The sequence below is a fragment of the Cupressus sempervirens genome, chromosome 2 (genome assembly GCF_028749045.1).
Source record: "Cupressus sempervirens isolate cs-2001-9-10 chromosome 2, ASM2874904v1, whole genome shotgun sequence".
Lineage (NCBI taxonomy): Eukaryota > Viridiplantae > Streptophyta > Pinopsida > Cupressales > Cupressaceae > Cupressus > Cupressus sempervirens.
The window spans coordinates 620,008,347-620,032,795 of NC_143119.1; the positions used below are offsets into that span (position 1 = coordinate 620,008,347).

General features: G+C 35.8%; 1 protein-coding gene across 3 annotated transcripts in view; it reads left to right on the forward strand.

The window, feature by feature from the left end:
- The window catches only part of TAF13 (TBP-associated factor 13), a 152,933-nt gene that overhangs the window by 76,040 nt on the left and 52,444 nt on the right, over positions 1 to 24,449 (forward strand). Inside the window, exon 4 of one of the 3 annotated variants that reach the window (XM_089814753.1) lies at positions 20,183 to 20,257. The exons of 1 other annotated variant lie outside the window; for it this stretch is intronic. In XM_089814753.1, coding sequence (XP_089670879.1) covers positions 20,183 to 20,257 — 75 coding nt within the window. The remainder of the gene's footprint in view (positions 1 to 20,182; positions 20,258 to 24,449) is intronic. One more of the 3 variants, XM_089814754.1, reaches the window with a different exon arrangement.

Genomic DNA, 24,449 nt, shown 5'->3' on the forward strand with positions numbered 1-24,449 from the left:
GAAACGACATATGAATGGAATTGAAGGGTTCATTATAAAATATACAAACAGAGACTCCATGTATTTAGAAGTCATGCGCTCTACATTCAAAGTGACTATTGTTTTCAATAACATTGGTGGCCTGATTGAGATAAGCAGCAATTAAGCAAGAACACCGTAACTTATGCTGACAATGATGTAAAGGGCTCGATTACATATACTGAGCAGAAGATTAGTAACACGGTGGAATCTGTCCTATCAATTGGGAAGAGCAATGGAAACAACCTAATTCTGGTGGGCAGAGGGCGGTTTCCTTCACCTCTGGTAGCAGATTTGGCAGATCAAACAACATAGTGTGCTGAATTGGGTCCATTTGGGGATCTGTTAGCATCATTCACAATCTACATCATGGCCTCAGTGCTTGTGACTCAGCAACATGATCACATTCACATTGACGTGAGATGTCATCGAATGGAAAACTAGGATAGCGTGGGGCATCATGTTGATGGAAAATGTGGTGACAGTAGTGAAGTGATTGGAAACCCTAATGAAAGGATTTCTCATATTACAATGTAAGCTTCTCCTCATGCTTGTCAAAATGAAATGAACATCCATTTCTATGACTTAAAGATAGGTATTGAGGTATGGAATTGTTATTATTTTTAATTTTGTTTTCACCTTATGAAAAGAATGTGTTATGTAAATATATACATTTCTTATAATGTTTAATGTTATTTCAAAAGAAATGATTTGAATATTCAAAACATTATGTTGTATATAAGATATTAAATTATGGTATGTAAATGTATTAGTGTTATATATATGTGAAAGGTATTTTCAAAATAATTGATATATTGTGAAATAAATCAAATATCTAATGTTCTTATAATTAAATAAAATAATTGAGAATTATTAAAAGTAATTGTATTATTATAAGAGCTATTTGTCTTGATCTTTTCCTTTGAGAATGTTATTACAGGAAGAGGGATATTGTGGTTCAGAGGGAGCCCGACATGTTATTAGAGGCAACCTTGGAAAGAGAGGGAGAAGAGATTGCATAAGTTATTTAGTTAATCTTCAGTGAACTTGATCTTATTGATTGAGGAGTAAACTATGTTGAGATGGTTTCTCTAAAATTCAATAAGTTGTCATAGTCAAGAGGACTGTGACTATGTATGGGCCTATCCCCTGTGTACATCATGAGGAAGTGACAACTTCCAAATGATCATCACTTGTATTTGGAGAAGTTGTTGTAAGGTGACGATTTGTTAATAAACTTGTATTATGAGATAAAATAAATTGAGTAAATGGTGAGTGTCTTGTATCTCAACATTCTGGGAGGCCATTACTCTTGGAGTATTTGGTGAATATCATTGATATTGTGGGAGGCCAATACTCTTGATATCAAATGTGATATCTAAACGTTTTGAGTAAGTGGTGAATATCATTGATATTCTGGGAGGCCAATACTCTTGATATCAAATGTGATATCTAAACGTTTTGAGTAAGTGGTGAATATCATTAATATTCTGGGAGGCCAATACTCTTGATATCAAATGTGATATCAAACCTTGTTTTTTAGTACTTGATGAATATCGGATGTCGATATTTTGGGAGATCAAGACTCCTGATATCAAATGTGGTATCTTACCCTAGTTTGAGAAATTGATGAATATCATATGTTGATATTCTGTAGATCAATACTCTTGATATTGTATGCTATATTAAATGGTGGAAAACTTTTGAGATATCCTTAATATTACCAATGGTGTAATATTTGTCTTGTGTTTATCCTCCCTTGCTAAGAGGGGGTGTTATTGTTCGGTAGCTTCTGTCGGATAACTCTATGGATATACATGTCATTATATATGAGACATAATTCTATGTGAGATAAACTTATTATATGTGAGAAAAAAAATAAAAAAATATAACAATAATTAAGTTTATATAAATTAATTATTTGATTATTGAATAGACATGTCTATTCAATAACCTATGCTCAATATAAATATGGGAGGATGTTGCATATGGAAAATACATACCTTGAACGGGTAGTGCCATTACACTTGCAGCGATCCTACAAAACTAACAAGTTTAACAAAAGATTTAATAAAGTATTAAGCAAAATTCCAAGAGAAACTAGACCGGTTGATTCTTTTCTGATTGATTTTTATATAAGTGCATTTGACAACAAAACCCACTATGAGATAAGATCTCATAGACCAAGTTCCTTACCACATGCTTTCAAAGTGGCTGCTACGACAATAGAAAACAACAGAAAAATGATTGGCAAGGTAAATAAGAGAGATGATGTGAAGTTATGTAATCCTAAGGCACCTAAGAAAGATTAATTAAAAGAAATTATGGATATACTTAAAGACAAAATGAAACAAAGCAGGAATGACAGGCCACCTTTTTAGAAAAGTGATAGACCAAGATTGCAGGATATGCCATATAACACGAACTGGAAAGATGGAAAGCTGGAAAGACAAAATCATATCAAAGATATTCTAGATCCTCTAGAGAAGGTTAATATGATTGATGATGAGCCATGGTGTGAAGTTTGCAGATTGCCCCATGCTCCTGAACACTGTGTTGTAGCACAATTTGTATTTAGAAGAAGATCAGAATTTAGATTACCATTACAAGAGAATAAATCAGCAACATCACATACAACAAGCATTTTCAGATGAGACACCTACTCTTTAGAGATTGACAACTGAGGAAAGGAAAGCATATGCCATCACAGCTTGTGAGCAGGCCAAACAAACACACCAACGAAGAAACAAATCTTCGGGTACAAATCAAGGTAATCCTGCCAGTATATTCATAGAGAATTTACAACATAGAGAGGCGTTAAGAAGAATGGTAATCATAATCAAGCCAAACAAGCAAATACTAACCAGCCTTCTAAATTTACCAAACAACAGAACAAGCATAACAGTAAGCAAGTATTTGATTGTCATACTTTTATTAATCATGCATTATCCTAGTTAAAAATTGTTGTTCCACTGATGGAGATTATGAAATTTCCTAACTATAGGGAAGAAACTGTGAAGATCCTATCCAACATAGAAAATGTTAGCAATGAGAATGATACAAGAAATATTGAAGATCCTCTAGTTGTATATTTAGGAACTGCACTAAATAAGAAATCAAGTCAAGATGATCAATTCTATTTAACTTTATTGATTAATAACAAGTTGGTCAAATATTGTATGATTGATTCTGGTGCGGCAGTCAATATTATGTTTGCTGATGTCATGAAAAAAATTGGTCTTAAAGTTGGTACGTCTTACAGAAAATGATATGCTATGGACAATAGATCAGTTCCAGTAGTAGGTATTATAGAAAATGTTGAATTTTGTTTTCCTTCATTTCCTCAAATATCGTATAGGACTGACATTTTAGTAGTTGGGGTTTCAACGATTTATGGTATGTTATTATCTTGACAATGGTTGAACTTGGTAGGTGGTCATGTGCAGCTCGATTTGTCTTATGCTAACATACCAGTAGGAGGTAAGGAAGTCAAGATTGAAAGAGAACCACGGTTGTACTACCTCATCGAAGATTATAATTCAGATTCTGGAGTTAACTTCTGCCAATTCGACATGGACAATTTTTAGGTAAGCGTATACAAACCAATTTTTAAGGTTATTGTGCAGGGAGGATTTGAAAATATTTGGTGGATGTACTTTGATGGAGCATGTAGTAAAGAGGGTAATAAAGTTGGTGTTATATTTGTTTCACCATCTGGTAAAACACTTAAATATTCATTTATGCTTAACTTTGAATGCATACACAATATTGCAGAATACAGAGCTTTAATCATTGGCCTTAATATTGCTAAAGTTTATGGGATAAAGTTGTTTTCTGTTTTAGGGGATCCAAATTTGATTGTATCTCAAATTAGGCACAAGTTTGCAACTAGAAAACCTAGTTTGAAATAGTATAGAAATTATGTGTGGGACTTAATTGAATATTTTGACATATTTTCTATTATATGGATAGATAGATTAAATAACTATTAGGCTGATATAATGGCTAATCTTGCATCAAACAAATTGATCTCCCGCTTGACGAGGTTGTGCAAGTAGAGATGAAAAATAGACCATTAATACCCAACAATGTCTAGAATTGTTAAGTTTTTGAAGACGATAAGGAACTAATTAGGTTCTTGACATGCGAAGAGGATTACAAGAACCAAAACATTGACTGGATGGTGTGTAGAAGAAAAGGACAGGAAAGAAATGTAATTTGGTAAGGAAATAGTTTAGTTGAAAACTAATAAGATTCCTAAGGGTCTGGTAGCTTTAGAAAGAATCTATGATGAAAGACAGTTTAAAACCTAGTAAATCAGCCAAAATTTAGAATGACAATGAGGAGATTAACTCAAGAAATGAGCACTCACCTAATAATGTTTTTATAGGGAAGAAATTGTCTCCCAAGATTAGATCTGACTTGATTTCCCTATTAAGAAAATATAGACATGTTTTCGTTTGGAGCTATAACGAGTTGAAAGCTTATAGGGAAGATTTATTCCAACATGAGGTACCCTTGAAGCCCGATGCTAAACCCTTCAGGCAAAGGCAAAGACCTATTAACCCAACCTTAGCCCCAAAAATGAAAGAGGAGTTAAGTTAAGGGATGCTGGTATCATTAAACCCATTAGACATTCAACTTGGGTATCTAACCTAGTTCCAGTCAGTAAGAAGAACAGTGATATTAGGTTGTGTGTAGATTTTAGAAATTTAAACATATCATCTTTGAAAGACAACTATGCTTTGCCGAATATGGAAATCTTATTACAAAAGGTAACTGGAAATGAATTGTTGTCTATGATGGATGGATTCTCTGGATATAATCAAGTTAAAGTCACAAAATCTGAACAGTATAAAACTGTATTCACGACACCTTGGGGTACGTATGTCCATGCTGGAATGCCCTTTGGTTTAACTTATGCTGGGGCTACTTTTCAAAGAGCGAAGGATGTTGCTTTTGATGGGGTAATTGATTTGATTATGGCAGTTTATCAAGACGATCTTACTGTTTACTCTAAAAGGACAAAAGATCATTGCAAACACTTAGAGAATTTTTTTATAAGAGCCCCGGACTATGGAATTTCCCTTAATCCTAAGAAATGTCATTTTGGGGTTGGGGAAGGAAAACTCTTAGGCCATATTGTCTCTAATGAACGCGTGAGGATAGATCTTGAGAGAGTAGCTACCATTGACAACATTCAAATTCCTAAAATACTCAAGGATATCCAGTCATTTTTCGGTTAGATTAATTTCGTGAGAAGGTTCATTTCTAATTTTGCCAAAATTATTAAACCAATTGCTAAAATGCTTAAGGAGTGAAGATAGCATGGAACAACGAAGCTTTAGAGGCATTTGCAAAAATAAAGATAGCTATCAAGGAAGCTCTCGTTCTTAAATCCCCTGATTTTAAGAAATGATGTAGGAGCATCTTGGGTTCGCTTGCAATCCTGCATGTGTGGAGGGATTTTGGTTTATTGTTATGGAGCTTGGTAAGTACTGGTGCTTGGCATACACATGGAGCTCAACATGGTCTATGGAGCTCGGCATGGTCTGGGGGTTTGGCATGGTCTGGGAGCTCGTCATGGTCATTGGAGTTTGGCATGGTCTGGGAGCTCGGCATGGTCATTGGAGTTTGGCATGGTCTTGAAGCTCAACATGGTCTATGGAGCTCAACATGGTCTTTGGAGCTCAATATGGTCTTGGAGTTCGGCATGGTCTTTGGTTGCTCGGCATGGTCTGGGAATTTGGTGCCTGTTTCAGACCGTGTATCTAATTTTCTTCAATGAGTTAGAGGATGAAAGTTTCATGAATTGAAGAGGACCTAGATTTCTACCTATGGTTCGAAGTGTGAGTTCTAATTCATTCGGATTTAGGAGATGTTGCGATTTTACTAAGACATCGATTTTGGGCATTTAATTGTTGTTGCAGGCCGACTTGTGGCATTTAATTTATGTATTTCTATTTAATTTGTGTTCTGGACCGACTTGCGGCTTGGATTGGTATAAGTAGGGGTTGTGGGGAAGTCTCTAGTCATTATTCATCCATCGTGGAGAAGAGAAGGAGCTTGGAGAGTGAATTAGGAGAAGAGCTAGTAGTTGCGGCTTAGAAAGCAAGGGGATTGCTTGGTGGGCTTGCAAGCACAAGTTGAGATTTTCCTTGGACGTTTCTACTAGAGTGTGGATCTGGACTAGCTAGGGTTTGGATTGGATCTTGAGGGATCTTGCAAAACTGTTATTGTAATTGCTATTGTATTTTGGCCGTAACCGGGAAGGCCTTATAACCCGACACATTGCATGTAACAGCTATTTAATAAATAAAGAGTGGTGATTTGGTATCAGATCTTACATTGTTGTTTCTTGTTGTTGTGTTTCCGCTATGTGGTTATATAGCTGGGGGCTAGGACATTTCCTTTGGGGATACTCTTGCCGTGCACTGCATTCGGTGGTATCAGAGCAGGTTGTTCCTGAGTGTGTAGACAGATCGTCAAAGCTGAGGCAGTTTGCACCAAGACTTGGGTTGACGAAGGTTGATCTTGTGGTTGATTGATCTTTTGGTCGGTGGATTTGTTGCTTAGGGTTTGCTAAAATTTTGGAAGATGCCTCCAAAAAGATTGGACCCTAGGGCAATTGCTGATCTTACTGATGTTGTAGAACGGATTTTAGAGAAGGTTAAAGCAGATTTCAAATCTGAGTTTGAGGATGTTAGAGCAGAGTTCAAATCTCAAATAGCATCAATGAAGAGTGACATGATTGCTGAAATTGTGAGTGCTTTAGGTGGTGTACCTAGGCATGTGGGTACTGAAGGTAGTTATGAGGAAGTTGCTGAAGACTTTGAAGTTGCTGGATCTAGTGGTGAGGATAGATCTAATCATGGGGAGAGACCTATTGGAATTAGGGCTGATTAGTTTGCTCGACTTGGATCTCAGTTGAAGCTGAAGCATAAGATGGAGGTTTCTAAATTTTCAGGCACTTTGAATCATGAAGACCTGATTGATTGGATTGGTGAATTGGAAGACTACTTTGAGCTTGAGGATATTGAGGATCCACTCAGAGTAAGGTTGGCACAAACTAAGCTGAAGGGACATGCTGCTCTTTGGTGGAGAGAGCTACAAAGAGATAGAGAAGAGGAAGGTGAAATGAAATCACTAGATGGAAATTGATGGTGACTAAGTTGAAGGCTAAGTTCATTCCTGCTGATTATGAACTTGAGTTGTTTAAGAGGTTACAGAATTTGAAGCAAAAGGATATGACTGTGAAAGATTATACAGAGAAGTTTTACAAGTTGATTATTCGGTCTGGGCATAGAGAATTGTCAAAGGAAAAGGTAGCATGATATATTAATGGTTTGAGATTCAATATTTAGGATGAGGTTGGTATGCTGAATATTTCTTTAGTTGAGGATGCTTATTAGTATGCTTTGAGAGCAGAGAAGAAGCTAAAGAGGAAGAATCAAGGTAGTTCCCGAGGGAAGGAGAAGGAGGATAATTTAGCACAAGCTAAACCTAAAGCAGAAGGTGAACCAAAACTTGTTGAACATAAAAGAAGGACACGTGAAGGTGGGTTCAGAGGTAATTGTTTCAAGTGTGGTCAAGAAGGGCATAGATCTTTTGAATGTCCGATTGGTAGAACAGTTGTTGTTGTGAATGAAGTTGAAGTCTCAGATAGTTAGCCTGAGCAAGGAGAGAGTTTGCTGGTTCAGCGAGTATTGATTGGTCAGAGGGCACTGGAATCTGGTCAAAGAACTAGTTTTTTTAGAACCCATTGTAAGTATGGTGGTAAAGTCTGCAAGGTGACTGTAGATGGTGGTAGTACGGATAACCTAGTTGCTGAAGAGATGGTTCAAAAACTTGGGTTGAAGAGGGTGAGACATCCTTATCCTTATAGGATTGGCTGGTTACAAGGTGAGCATGCTTTGGAAGTGAGGGAGCAATGCCTTGTTGATTTCCAGACTGGGTAGTATAAGGATCAAGTGTTGTGTGATATTGTGGATATGAAATAGTTGTCATGTGTTGCTTGGTAGACCTTGGCAGTATGATTGCAGGGCTATGCATGATTGTGTTAGGAATGTGTTTACTATTGCGAAAGGTGGTAGGAAGTCTTCCCTGTTTCCTTTGCAAAATGAAGAGCTTGGTAGAAGGAACCTGAGTATTGGCAGCCGAGTTGAGTTGGCAAATTTTGAGAGGGTTGGAGATCAACATGGAAAGCAGATCTATGGAACACCTATGGTGGATGTGAAGAAGAAGAAAAGCAAGGGAAAGAGTGTACAAGTTGAAGAATCAGAGGATATGTATGTGAAGAACCAGTTTGAGATTTATGTGCTGAATCCCAGAAGATGTTGTTCCAGTTACTAGAACATCTTTTCGAACCTGGGGTGTCTGATGCAGGAGCATCTTGGGTTCGCTTGTAGTCCTGCATGTATGGAGGGATTCTGGTTAATTGTTATGGAGCTTGCTAAGAACTGGTGCTCGGCATACACTGGGAGCTCGGCATGGTCTTTGGAGCTCGGCATGGTCTTTGGTTGCTCGGCATGGTCTAGGAATTTGGTGCCTATTTCAAGCCATGTATCTAATTTTTTTCAATGGGTTAGAGGATGAAAATTTCAGGGATTGAAGAGGACCTAGATTTCTACCCATGGTTCAAAGCGCAAGCTCTAATTCATTCGGAGCTAGGAGATATCGCGATTTTACTAAGACATTGATCTTGGGCATTTAATTGTTGTTGTAGGCCGACTTGTGGCATTTAATTTATGTATTTCTATTTAATTTGTGTTCTAGGCCAACTAGTGGCTTGGATTTGTATAAGGAGGGGTTGTGGGGAAGTCTTTAGTCATTATTCATCCATCGTGGAGAAGAGAAGGAGCTTGGAGAGCGAATTAGGAGAAGAGCTAGTAGTTGTAGCTTGGAAAACAAAGGGATTGCTTGGTGGGCTTGCGAGCACAAGTTGAGATTTTCCTTGGACGTTTCTACTAGAGTGTGGATCTGGACTAGCTAGGGTTTGGATTGGATCTTGCAGAACTGTTATTGTAATTGCTATTGTATTTTGGCCGTAACCTGGAAAGCCTTATAGCTCGACACATTGCATGTAACATAAATATTATAAATAAAGAGTGGTGATTTGGTATTAGATCTTGCATTGTTGTTTCTTGTTGTTGTGTTTCCGTTGTGTGGTTGTATAGCTGGGGGCTAGGACATCTCCTTTGGGGATACTCTTGCCTTGCACTACGTCAAGAAACCCTTCCAAATCTTCTCATTTGCCTCTTATTATACCATAGTTGTTGTGATGTTAAAAAAAAATGGTCATGAGCTACCAATTGCATTTTTTAGTAAAAATTTGCAGACTGCCGAACTTAATTATGATATCAATGAGAAGCAAGCTTATGCCCTCATGAAAGTAGTCAAGTCTTTTAGACCTTACTAGGTTGGAGCCGAAATAATTGCCTATGTGCCTAATGCAGCTATCAAAGACAATCCGAGACTACAAGAGAAGATGTAGATGGATAAACTAGATTCAAGAATTCAACATAAACATTCAAATTATGAAGTTGGTTAGAGGACAAGGACTAGCTAAGCTCATGGCATAATCAAATTTGGCAGTTGTGTAGTTTAATCGGATCACTAATGACCACACCGAGTTTAGTATTGAAAAGTGTCCTTGGTATATTGATATAGTTTATTATTTAAGGCACATGAAATGTAAAGACAAGTTAAGTGATAATCAGAAAAGGACCATTAAGTTACAAGCCGCAAAGTATGTTTTAATTCAAGGAGGTTTGTATTGGAAGGACCAAGATGGTGTTCTACTTTTCTGTTTAGAATCTTAGATACATCTTAATCTGAAGTCATTCTTGAAGAAATGCATGGAGTATGTGGTGGTCATCTTTCATCAAGAACCACAACACATAAAATTTTGCGAGCAGGCTATTATTGGCCCCAACTTTTTAAGGGTTGTCATGCATATGTACGAAAATGTGAAGCATGTTAGAAATTCTCAGGTAAACTAAAATATGACGGTGCTCTCCCACTAAAGGTGTTACAAGTGGAAGAACCATTCCAAATGTGGGGAATCAACTTCATTGGGGAAATTAGTGACAGCGCAAGTGGAGGTCATAGTTGGATCCTAGTAGCGACCGACTATTTCATCAAATGGGTAAAGGCCACACCTACCTGACAATCTATGAGCAAAGTCATGATCAAATTCTTTACAGAGAATATTCTAACTAGGTTTGGGGTCCCTCATAAGATTATAGCGGATAATGGCATGCATTTTTGATCTAACGAGTTTATTGACTTTTGCAGAAAATATGGCATAACTGTGTTATACTCATCACCTTATCATACTCAAGGCAATGGACAAGCCGAGTCCAGTAACAAAAATATTCTGAAGATTATTAGGATGCTGGACAACGAAAAGCGTGCTTGGGATTCTAAGTTAAACTTGGCATTATGGGCATATAGGATCACTGTGAAGAAATCTATTGGTTTCTCCCCATTTAATTTGGTCTTTGGCAAGGAAGCAAGACTTCCTCTTAACAACTCACTTTCTATTTACAAATTTATCACCGAAGAGCAATTAGATGACATTTATGTTATGGATAATAGATTAAATGCGTTGGTTGAACTTGATGAGATCAGGAGGCATGCACAAGAGCAAAATATCAATGAACAACAACAGGTAAAATTTCTCCATGAAAAAAGAACTCAGAACAGGTCTTTCAAACCAGGTGATTGGGTTCTAAAATGGAATGCCAGGGATCGGGAAAAGGGGAGACAGAAAGTTCAAAGCCTTGTGGTTAGGACCGTTTATCATTTTTGAAAAGGTTGGAGAACATCCTCACTTTTAGTAGGATACTGATGGACGCATGCATGATTTCCCAATACATGGAAAATACTTGAAGTTATTTTTCTAGTAAAAGCTTTCAGGGGGTTTTCTCTCCTTTGTTCATTTCCTTTCATATTTATTTTAATTCCTATTGATATTACTACTTGGACTAATTGTTGTTTTTTGTTTTGCTTTGTTTTTTGTAGGTCTTCTTCATCCAGAGATACCTAGAATCTCATTATGCCCGCAAGGGCATATGTTCCTAATTAGTGTTACTGACGAAGTTTGAATTTTTACAAAATTTAAGAGCTCCATTTATAATATGGGGAGTTCAATGACATTATTTGTTATAGATGTTTTGGAAACATGAGGGAAGATGTTTCATTAAGCCTTTGTAAGGAAGTGTCTATTCAACGGGATATAAATTAGAGTTATGCTTCCTTTGTGAAGAAAGATTATAAATCGCTATGAGCAAGTGTCTCAAAGTCCTAGCCTCTTGTTAATTTATTTCATATTAGTATTGATACATGGAAGAGATAAATTATCATCATTAAAGGGTATTTTACAAATACTTGTAGACATTTTGCACCCCTGTTTGAGATAGTAGTCCTCAATGAGTTGCAATAAGTATGATAGTGAGAAAGCAATAGAAGAAATATCTCATCAGATGAAGTAGATTTAATATGGAGTATATATTGATTGACCAATTAGAATCTTACAGGTTTCAGACATTGACACTCAACAAATAGGAGTTACTGTAGTAATCCAGATGGCAATTGCTTGCGAATATAAGAGGTATTCCCATCATGGCAATGGCTTACAATCAGATTGGAGTATGATTAGTTAAATAATATATCATCAATGATAAAGTGCAGGCATTGAACACAAATGATTGCAGTAAATTTTCAATGATGAGGGCTACTTCAGACATCAACATCATGATGGAGGCAACCATCTAAAGTAAAAATTTCATTACTTAGAAAAAGATCAGGGTGATTTGAAAAGGGAAACGACAGTGGAATTCTGGGAGTGAAGACTCCATCCATCCTGTACGCAAATATATAGCTAGTGTGAAGTTTTTGCAGGATAAAAAGTCAATAAAAACGGAGACTCCATTATATTGACGATTTGGATGTAAATGAAGATATAATAATTGCCCGATGAAATTCTTGAAATCGATTGTGCATTAATTTGGGCTGCCGTTTTAAGAGGTAAATAATAAATGATTTCTTTGTTACCTCGTTTAAGGAATTGTAATCAACAAAGATAAGTAGGTGATGGTAAAAAGGCCTTAAAATTCAAACCATGTGCTCAGAAATATATAGTGATACCTGTCACATATGCATCTGATAGTAGCGTCTGTAGAATATTACCCATCAAATAAGTGCAAAGAGATTAGTACTTTCAGTGGTCGAATCTATGGCTTCCACATCTTGCAGTGTTGTTTAAAACAAGAGGAATATGTTTATGATTTTGATCATTATAGTTTATATTTAACGACACTTTGTATTTTCTACAGGTTCTGAAGTACACAAGGAGTGAGCGGGAGCCAGAAAATGACAAGTCTAAAGCCACCTGCATGTGTTTCAAATTTAATGGAAGGTCCAGGAATCCCCATAAAAAAATATAAGAGGAGAACAAATACACAGAACACAAATACCAAGCAATTGATTCATTTTTTTGATGGCAACAATATTGACGTGGCCCATTTTAGGAACATCTCATGTGGATACTCGTCTCTATTTTTTGGATAATTATTCTAATTAGAAGAGTGGTTAATTTGCTTTGCGAGTTACATTGTTAACATGAGATTAGTTGCTCATTTGAAAAGGTGCGGTGCTTGGAAAGGTAACCAACACCCTTCAAACTCTATAAATATATGATAGAAAAATCAAAACAGACAATACACACAATTTTCATATACAATATTTTTAATTTCTGGCATTCTCAAATTCTTAAGCACTTGTGATATATGAATTTCACATTGGCAAGGATCAGATGATTGAACCATGCTGGTGGATTTTTGAAGCATTGGCAAATAATTTTGTGTTGTTTGGAATCAAATTGCAATGAATAGAGCATCATCATTGAGTGTCTTCATTGTTTTCAATTTTAGGCATATTAGTAAGGATTTTTTATTTTATTTATTCACAAAGTTTTAGAGGTCAAACATTATATAATTCTGTCCTTTTTGATCATTTTATATTTTCTATAAGTAATTTAATGCCGGATAAGTGGATTGAATTAGCAACAGCTTTTCAAATTTCATAATCACAAATATTGTGAAATACTGAATTGTTTCCGTATTTTATGTCTATTTTGTCTCTATGCGAGTTAAAAACAATATAGACTAGTTTGAATGTGTGAATATAGGTAATTCGTCGCATCTTGGTAATTGAATTATTTATAGTTTGATACATTAAATTTCATAAAGTTGTACATTGACTTTTATGATATTGGCTCTATTACCCTCTTTCAAAGTTCTGTCACTGGTCATTAATTTGCTTATAACTCCTAATCCATATGCTGACAATCATTTTGTATTTTTCCATTGAAAGTTCATATATACACTAGATTACAGATCCATTATATCTTTTCATTTCAAACATTCTAAAATTTATTTAATCATCAACTTTGTTCTTATTTCAGCTTTTACAAGTTTGAAGTAACCATATTTTGAAGTTATCATTCAAGTTATACATATTTAAGCAAGTTAGAGGTTTCCTAAAAACTCTTGCCCTTTTGGGAGACCCTTGTTGCATTTTAATCCATCTGCTTTACGTAATCTTGGATTCAAGCGTTCAGTTTAGGATTAGGTGCACCTGCCTTGGCCTTGCAGAGCCGGAAGCGCAGGGAACTCGGATTACACTGTTTAGTTCCATCAAGTTGGCTATAACTAGTTGGATATTCCAACATCGAGTTGGCAAGACTTGTAGGATGCCAATTTGCAATTTTGGGAACCAATGGATTGGCGACTTTACTGGGGAGAGATATAAGTAAGCTTTGCAAATTTCTTACCTCAGACCAGTATAGAGAATTGTTTAATCACAACTTTTGATGAGTTTCATATTTTTCTTATTGAGCATTTAATATCTTCTTAATTATCAAAGCTTATTCGAAGTTGTGAAAAAGTTCTTATTTTCGTTTCAGCACTCGATATTTTCTGTTCGATATCATTCAGATTTTTTATATCAGCATTTGAGTGTAAATACATAAAGATCTCAAATTCTTTCTAAATCTGAATTTTCTAGCTTACTTTCAAAGTTCTGATTTTTCAGCATATAATTGAGGAAAGTATTCATAAATTAAAAATTTCAAAACTCTAATTCTTTCCTTTCAGATATGTAAGTTTTGAGAGTGATTAAATCTGTAATCCTAATTTTTGTCATAGTGCAAATTTTTCGGAATCTTTCTTTTACATTAAAGATGATTTGTGGCATGCTCTGTTGAGGAAGTACCTGGACGTTTATTTTATTTTTTCCCTAAGAGGGTGGCGACTCTATTGTGCACTGCTCAATTTGTTTCATATTGAGGAATTAACCATTGCTTTAAATCTAGGACCTAAGAGATTTGCACAGTGAAGCATTCAATGTCAGCCAATTGTGCTTTAAATTGTGATCTGATTGAGTGAAGGATCCAACGTTTCGTTCCAAATTTGATTTCATGGGCAGAAAGTTTCACTTTGTGCAAATTGCAGCCCATATATAGTTTAGTGTTTGAGTTTGGAGAGTGGCTGCAGGTTATATAGGTGAAACAACAGTCTCCCAGAAGCTTGAATTTATATATTAGAGGCAACGTTGGCTGACTTAGGGCATGTTCTTTGATGTTTGGTGTCTCCAATCTCCATTTGGAAGTTGTGATGACAATTTATGATCTTCTCAGAGGGCTTCCTTATAAGATTTGGTGTAAATTTCAATACACATTGCTATCAATACACGTTGCTAAAGGTTCCTTTCAATAATAATAGATTTTATTGGTTGCATAAATGTTTGATAAGAGAAGATAAGATATATGTATTAATGTCCAACAAGAGACTGTGAAAGGGTCTAAGGGACTAAAAGCATACAAGCACGGGAACAACCAACAACAGGAACACCAAATGGTGCCCGAGAAAGAACAAGCAAAGAGGGAAAGACTAGAGGTCCTTCCTGCGTGGAAAGAAGTCCCAACACTGAAGGATACAGTGTGGGGCAAGAGTGAGTCCGAGACCATTGTAGAATACCGTTGGAGGTGGGGTGCCATTGATGAGTGTAACCATTGCGAGGTCTCACAGACCTGGTGCGTCCAAAGGTAGGAGAGTTGAGCTATCGCTTTCTACCTTGGGCAAGAGACATGGGTGAGAAAAAGAAGGTATAAGCTGATCTGAAGTTTGACTTGAAGGGAACCAAAGTTGCAAAGTGGGATTGCGGAGCCGAGTGGCCTCTTAGAGGTAAAGTGCAAGACATCATTGGTCAGTGTGTCTGAAGAAGGATGAGAAAGGCCCGCACTCTCTGAAGATGCAATGGAACCTCTCCTGATCACATAGAAGATGGGGCAGCAAAAGATAAAATGGATCTCTGTAATAAGTCCGACTGGCTCACTCTGTAGTTATGGTGAAGAAGTGTTTGACTTTTGTTTTGTTTTTCAGCTGTAATTTATTGATTTTCAATTGGGTAATAAATGCTGAAATAAATATAACACCAATGCAATGTCTAGCAATGCCAAATATTGGATTCTATTACGATAATAGATAATCATCTAATATTAGTTAATGGTAATCTATTGTAAATATCTAGTTAGATTTAGTTAGCTTTAGCTTTTTTTAGCTTTATCTGTTAGAATAGAATGTTTCTATTCTTTACGATCGTTTCCTAAGGAAATATCATTTTATTCTTTTGTATATATTGACCTTTTGGTCTTTGTTAATAACAAAGCAAGTATTTACCAATTACTTCGTAATATGATATCTGAGCCAATACTTCAATTTTTTTTGAAAATTTTATAATTTCTTTCAAAATTATGTGCCCAAAATTTTTGAAATTATTTTTGGTTTTTTCTTTCTCTACAACCTGACAAGTGTTTTTTGCCTTGAGAAATTCTTTTCTGATTGTTGTTTTAGGGTTCCATTTTTTTGTTTGAAGATCAGCAAATTGCAAGCAAGAGAAAATCGTGATTTTTGGCATGACTGAAAATCGCAGCTCCAAAATCTCGTTCATTTTGATTGCCTTATTTCTTTCAAAATTATCTGCTCAAAATTTTTGAAATTATTTTCGGGTTTTTTCTTTCTCTACAACCTGACAAGGGTTTTCTGTTGAGAAATTCTTTTCTAATTGTCGTTTTAGGGTTCCATTTTTTTGTTTGAAGATCAGCAAATTGCAAGCAAGAGAAAATCGTGATTTTTTGCATGACTGAAAATCGTGGTTCCAAAATCTCTTTTGTTTTGATTGCCTTTGGTCTGCAAACCTGGGTTTCTTTCTGCAAACGTGGGTTTTTGCCATTGATGGTCATTTCCAGCAAAATCATGACTTAAAAACTCGTGGTTTTTTGTGCATAAATCACATTTTTTATCAGACGACTTTGCCTCTCATTAAAGCGTCTGTGACTGCACATTCCGCCATTGTTTGGAGTCAATACAATCATCTTCCATGCCACATCTGCCTGTAGCTGCGATTTGTGACGAAAAATGACCATTTTTTCCACAAATTCGCCATTTTTTCTGAATTTTTCTTCTTCCAATTTTCAAAGTTCCAAAGGGTTATTGCCTCAATAACAATGAAATTACAATTAAGAAGTGGAATTTGGTGGAATTTGTAATGAAATTGGATTTACAACAGATATAACATGAAACACCAATATCCATAGTTGAAAATTCCCACACTAAAACAATGAACAAAGGGTTTGCTGGAGAAAACGCTGCCTCACAAAATTAATTGCAAGCTCCCAATATATATAGACCCAGTAGTAGAAAGTCACCAATGCTGGCATCCAAATGTAGTATGCACATCTCCCCAAATGCAATGATCATAGCAATATATAGACACCTAAAACTAGAGATAATTGGTGTCCCAATTCAGTGACAATGGTGCCCAAGTGCAATGATGTCAAACACCAAACTTGCAGCACTTCAATTGCCCTCCAAGACATGGTAACAACATTGTAGAAGGTTGAGATAGTTAATTGCTAAAACGCTCAATATGGACGCCCAATATTAGATAAGACAACTCTGGTACAATTCACTATACAATATTAGTGAATTGGAATGCTCAATTCAACTTTAGAACACATATTCAATTGCTTTACAACCGCAACAATTGATGCAATTCAAGAGGAATCAATCCTCAAGAAATTTAGAAAAAAACTCAAACCCTCACCAAGAAATATATGAAAGCAATAGACATGAATGAATTCCTCCCTCACAAAGCATTGCTTTTATAATTAATAAAGATGACTTCTTTGAGACACTTTTCAAGAGGAATCAATCCTCAAGAAATTTAGAAAAAAAAAACTCAAACCCTCACCAAGAAATATATGGAAGCAATAAACAAGAATGAATTCCTCTCTCACAAAGCATTATTTTATAATTAATAAAGATGACTTCTTTAAGACACTTTTCACTTAAAGCCTCTTTGCTTTATACTTGGGCGCATAATATAATTTATTAATTTCCTTTGGCTCCGAAAACAACCTTTTCAACCATATTATGATATTTTGACACACAAGGTCATTGTTTCTTGTGACCAAGATTTAAAACTTTTCAATCAGTTCCAACGAGCTATGACACTAAGATGACCAATACACAATACCAAAAAAAAAGCACCCTCAATATATTTAGTCGAATAATAATTATAATTCACTCATCTTGTGAAAATGACTAAAGAAACATCAGAATCAAAATCTAACAACACATGAGTGATCCTAATGAAGAAAGACGATAAATGAACTTGACGTGGGTGACTTACTAAAAATAGACGCCCCCTCCAAGATTCTTGGAGCCCAAACCAAAAGCCAAAAATAAAAATAGAGAACATCACTCAACTCCTCTAACTCATCTGAGCTCATTGGAACCAATTGTTGACTTGCTATAAATAGTCAGTCCCTCAAAATAGAGCCAAAACTCACCATAGGCCATTGGAGGACCGTATAACTCAATGACGAGGTCCTATAAACACTAGTATCAACCTACAAGGACCAATAATAGGCCGAATCCATCAAATCTGCCACAACTCAAAAAAGGGGACATCACATTATCTGTTTCCACCTTTGCCAGGTCACAAAGGCAATAGACCCGATCAACTCTATCAATTTGATGGTCTGTCTAAATATGGAACCGGTGTGAACTGACTCTAAAGGAACCCAAAGAGATTCGAAGGGCATGACTCTTGCAGTGAGTCAAATAGAAAGGGTGTAAGATAACCTCATCCTGAATATCCATATAGTGCTTAGTGTAAAAGGCCATCGTCGGAGGGAGTCTCCCAAAGGGATATAATATTCATATCTATATTTCCCAAAATCAGCAGGTTAGTTTGCATGCTGATTGTTTGTGAAACTGGTCATTGGTTGTAGGTACCCATTTTACATGTAGAAATCATGTGTATGCATTCAAAAAGCCAAAAAGAATTGCATTTGCATTTTAGTTCTTTGCCTAGATATCTTAGCAATCACTTGCAAGCATTTAAGCTTCATTTGGAACCATTCTATGCAAGCAAAACCAATCTGAAATTTAAAGCCAACAAGACAGAGGTTTCATGCAATTAAAAAGTGAAGCAATTCGGTGTTTGTCAGAGTTAGAAGCAACATGGGTTCTTACATCAGCAATATTTACATTTATTGCTGTCTTTCATTAATATTAACAAATTAGTAATTGTTGCTTTACCTCAATACTCTACAAAATTGCCATTTCTAATTAAGTTAATATCAGTCATCGTGATTTCCTTATCACTTTAGATGTCTGCTCAGTATCGTTTTCTAATGTCTTCAAGTCAGGGTTTTGCCAATCCATTTATATAATAACACAATTATAGGCATTTCTATCATTTTTTATAAGAAGCTTGTTTCAAATCAACTTCTTTTCTTGCTGATTGCTGATATGTTTATGTCTCTTCTAATTATATTCTAGTCTCACATCATAATATTTCTTGGTCTTCTATAATAATATTCTTTCTCTGCTGGTGTTTGATTGCTTTTGTCTGATATTCTTATTATTTATTGTCGATGCCTTACTTGAGCCAATCCTCGAGTGTATTTATCTTCCTTAGTGTGAAAGACACACCCCTTTCTAATGTTGTGTCCTCTTATGAGAGTGGCGCCCTTTCATTGTATCTTTACCTTTTAATTAATCAACTGCTGGTTGTATTTAATATTTATTTAATATAAACCGCCTCTTGACTAAGGATTATTTTATGAAGCTTTTATTAATGACATCTCTGCTTCAAGTATTGCTGCATTATTGAACAGATTTAGGCATCGCTGTTCTATTATGTAGATCACCACTTTATAAGAATACTGCTTTTTTTTGGTCAGCTTCTTCACCCTACATGGATTTGAATTTGCAGAAAATCATGAAGTGAGATGATTTTCTGATGCTCATCTAGGTGTTTCATGTTGGGGACATGACAAAATGATAATGACGGGAATATGAAGAAGTGGAAAAGATTGGGAAAATTACACAAATGAAAAAATTGAGAAATAGAAAAAACACGATAAGACAAATAATAAAAACACAAGCATGAGGAAAATTGGCAATGTGGTCAATACAACATTGCTGTTGTGATTATTGGGTACTTGGGATAAATCCTTATCTTTTCAAAAATTAGTGAACTATGGAAGTTGGTGACTTTTTCAACATCTGTATTCTCTAACACTGGAATCAACTCAAAATCCTCCGTAATTGGAAAAATTGCTATTAGGTCACCAATTGAGCTCGAGGCACATTTCAAGAAAGTTTCTAAAATTTTACCTTTATGAATATAAAAATAAATAATAGGTCCCAATAGACACCGAAGCAATTTTATGTAGATGTAAGATATCTATCACTGTTCTCTAAGTTTTAGTTTGAATTTTTTTGCACAGAGAACAAATTGTACGTCTCTGTACATTTTCCACTTAAGTACAAGATGCTAGATTTATCTATGCTTTTCAGTTTTGTAATGCATGGCAAGAATTTGGAATTCAATTGATAATTTCCTCCTATCTAAATATGCATTTGTTCTTGTTTTAGCCAGTTACTGGAATTATATCAAGGGAATGCCCTGGATTATTTTTGAATAAACATAGGTTATTAATTTACAAGATGCATGCTAAAACAATATATCTGTTTGTGTTTTCATGTATTCTAATACAGTATACTGTTTTTAACTTATCATAAAGGTGCATAAGGCTCAAGATATAGCCACCAAAAGAGGGAAGCTTTTGACAGAGGATTTTTTGTTTCTTTTACGTAAGGTAAGATCTTTGCCTCCATGTTAAATCGTGCAATTTTTAAATTCCAATCTAGTTGGTTTATATAGAAACCATATGTTCATTCTCTCTTTAGCTATGCAAGAAATGTCTATTACATGTGCCATGTGTATTTCTATATGAAATGTATGTTCATTCTTCAATTTTGAACCATTGTTTCTGCAATGTTTTTTTCATCCCTTTGGCCTGTTCAAGGTATTCTTTAATTATAAGAATGTAAGGTAATATCTTTGCCATGCATTTTTAATTGTATGATTTTTCATTTTATTTTCTCCAATCTAGTTGGTTTGTAAGAAACTCTATAGTTTTTCATTCTGTAGCCGTGCAAGATATGTCTATCATGTGCATCACGTATGGCTTAGAATATTTTAGTACTATATATTTCTCTGCTTTTTTAGTCTCCTAGGATCTCTTGCTAAATTTTGGCCACCTTTTAGATTCTTTATTCAATGGTCATTTAAACTCTATTTCTTGATTGTATTAATCTGTTCTATTTTTAGTTGTCTTTATTTAGACGGCTCTGCTTTTTTGTTAAAGCTTTTGTATATTCTATATGTACTTTGTATATTGTTAATAAAATCATGCTCTTAAAATTTTCATGGTATCAAAGAAATTTTTTTTGGGCATTTTTGTCTATAATTTACATTTGGAATACTTGTGAGGAAAAATAAATAATTATTTTACGAGCCACGTTTCTTGTGAAAGATCGCACGCAATCTAAGTTCTTTTGTTTTCTTCAAAAGTCAAGTTCAAATAGAGGTTTTTCGCATTTTAAACGATTTATTCGCGCCTGTGTATCCAACTTGGTATTTTTTGGTGTTGTTCTTCAATAGACGTGATGTGATTGCCAGTTATTTTCTATCATGATGGATGAAAAGATGTTGCTCTAGGCAAATCTTATTAAGACTGAGGACATTTGTGACTATTGGCCATTAGTTGGAAGAAGATATGGTAGTGATCACGCTAAAAAGCCTACCCTGATCCTATGAACATTTTATTGAAATGCTCAATATCACTTCTACTAGTGTTGATCTGAAGCTCCCCGGTCTTTGTAACAAGATTCTAGAGGAGAATAGATGTAAGCAATAGTTTGGAAGTAATGCTAGTTTGTCCTTCACTGAACAAGTGACCTTCACAACCATAGCCTCAAAGAAAAATAAAAGTAAACCTTAGTCCTAGTAGATAAGATAAAGATAAATTTATTGATGTCCAATGAGTGACCACAAACGGGTCAAAGAGAGTGAGGGAACAACAATTAAAAACCCAAACAACAAGAGCACAAAATAGTGACCAGAATCCAACAAGAAAAGAGAAAAGGAAGGAACCAACAAGAAGCTACAAACTGGGACCTCGACAGGCTAGGGGGTGGAATGGGCAAGACGAAAACCGTAGCCACGCCAACCAAAGCTAAGGAGTCGACGAGACCGAGAAGAACCCTTGAACAAAGAGATAATCCGTAGAAGTGGTAGTGGAGCAATGTCAGTGCTGCTGCTATCTCTGTCTTTGGGGGCACTTCGAATTGAAAGAGGTGGTATAATTGCAACTAGACTCTGTGAGTAGGCTTTTTGGGGTCTTACAGGTCTAGACTAGGAAGGAGGATACAAGTGTCTTTTGGTGCCACGATCTATCTTCGAGAAGAAAGAGGTAATGAGTTGATCTAAAAAATGGCGTTAGGGGCACTAGAGAGAGTGGTCTTGCAAGTGGGTAGCCTCTTGAAGAAAGAGGGCCACACATTGCTGATCTGTGTACTCAAAGAAGGATGAAATGGAGCGAGACTCTTTGAAGAGGCAATAGAACCTACCTCTAATATCATAATAAATAGGACCACGAAAGATGAAGTGCTCCATGGACTCCACCTCAAATAGAGAGCACAATTGACAAAATCATATCACCTCTATCCAACCCATGGTTAGTCTCCACATTGAGTTGATGCGAGCCAACTATACAAGACCCAAGAGGAATCCTGAGGGAGTGCTGCCAGTGACAAGAAGTATAGGAAGAGAAAACAATGATTCCAACATAAATCTGTAAAAAATACTCAACAAAGAATGCCATCTTCGGTTCTTGCCCCCATGGGGATTGACCAAGTGTTCTAAATGTATTGTTTGTAGATATCATACTTGATGCATCTATTCAGGTCTTTCCAATAGGGGAAAAGGTGGAGGGGCATCCAAAGAAAGCTAGAAATGGGGGAAGATGGTGAATCAAGATCTCGATGGTACTAAAAAGGGAGGCGGCCCTAGCAAATCAACCATGAGACTGACTAGAGGGAGAAGTAACTAGTGACTTAGAAGAATAGTACACGAGGTATGGGTGTTTCTGATGACCCTTCCTAGAATCAACAAAGCCACAAAGATGGTAGAGGAACCATAGAAGGTCGAAGATGGTCTCAAACATAAAGGAGCATGCCCCAAACTCAAAAAGAACAATAGTATGAGGTGTAGACCGTTTGCATTTAAAACCATTGAATAAGTATTTACACTTGCTCAATAGAGGTCTAATTGAACACCATGAGAGGAGGTCTGCAAACCATAGACCCATACAAAATTGTGGGGCATACAAGAGTGTCATATTGGATGATATGTCTTGGAAGTGATACTTGACGCATTATCTCTCAAGAAGAGCAAGGGAGCCAAACCCTTTGCAAATACGCGTTTGGATAGCAGGCCTCAGATTGAAACATGAACCAAAGAACATGACCCTTGAGTAGGTGTAAGCTATAACAATCTTGATCTCGGAACCATGGAAAGTCTCGAGGCAGTTAAAGACCATTACCTTAGTCTTAAACATGTTCACAGAAAGTCGTCTCAAATCACAAAAGGAGGCCAAGCATTCCAACTGTATCTGTAAGCCCTTAGGGGAGGAAGCTAAAAGAACCACATCTTTTGCGAAGAGCAAAATCTGAATAAGCCCTTGGTAAAGGATGTGTTAATGTTTTAGCATCAGTAGAAGTAAATAGTGTTTGTCTGATATACTAATTTGTGTTTATGTTTCCAGGTAAATGTTCATTATGGTTATTTATATATATATATATGTATGTATGTATATTGGTTGAATAAATGACATTATCGGCTGAGATTATTTATTACATCAGCTGAGATCATGATATACTTATCATTGCAAGTAAACACCGACTATCTTGTGTTCAGGATAGTTTGCATTAAGCAGCGGTTGTTCATGCCATTGTAGAGGCATGACCCTACGTGGCCAAAGGCCACGTAGGGCTATGACTCTACGAGGGTCACGGGCTATGACTCTACGAGGGTCATGACCCTTTGCTGTAGTATTATGCAAGGTCCAGATTGTTGTATTACAACATCTATCCACGACATCTTGTTTCAGCGATCTGTATCCAGTTTATTATAAGTACTTCTCTATCTTATCTAATCTGTAGGGGCATCAAGTAATCATCTCATGTCATCAACAATAAAGATAAAGAAATTGATTCTGCACTCACAGTGCCAGAGATCATCAGTATTTGAAGAACAAGATTGCACAACAGTAATACAAGGAAGAATTATATTATTCTTATATTTATAGTAACAGTTTTGTCTATCAGAGATCCATTAAATTTAACATGGTACTAGAGCTATTCTGATAAGAAAAACTATTACTTAGAATTAAAATCTAAATTCTCAAAATTTCTAAAGGAGAATAAAATTCAAAATTAAAATGGTGAATCATGTGAGACTGGAAGATAGGCTTGAGGGTGCATCTAATTTCTCATTATGGAAAATTAGAGCAATGATAATATTAAGGGAAATGGAATTAGAAGAATATATTGAAACAAACATGTCTATGCCTGAAAATGGACTAGAGAAAGTTACATGGAAAAGACATAATAACAAAGCAGTGAAAATCATTATTGATTCTGTGAAAGATCATATCCCACCATCCATATGTAGTCTCAAGATTGCATTTGAGATGTTCTCCACAATTCGAGATACATTTGAAATCAACAATACTTGTAGATTATTAACTCTAAAACAAGATCTACTATACATAAAGATGAAAAATGGAGAATCTATCACCTCATACTTTCTAAGAATTTCTGAACTAAAAGATCAACTTGCAACAATGGAAAGTCGAGTTGATGACAAAGAACTCAGCATGATAGCACTAAGAGGTCTTCCACTATCATGGGAAACATTTATTCGAGGTTTAAGCTCTCCACCCG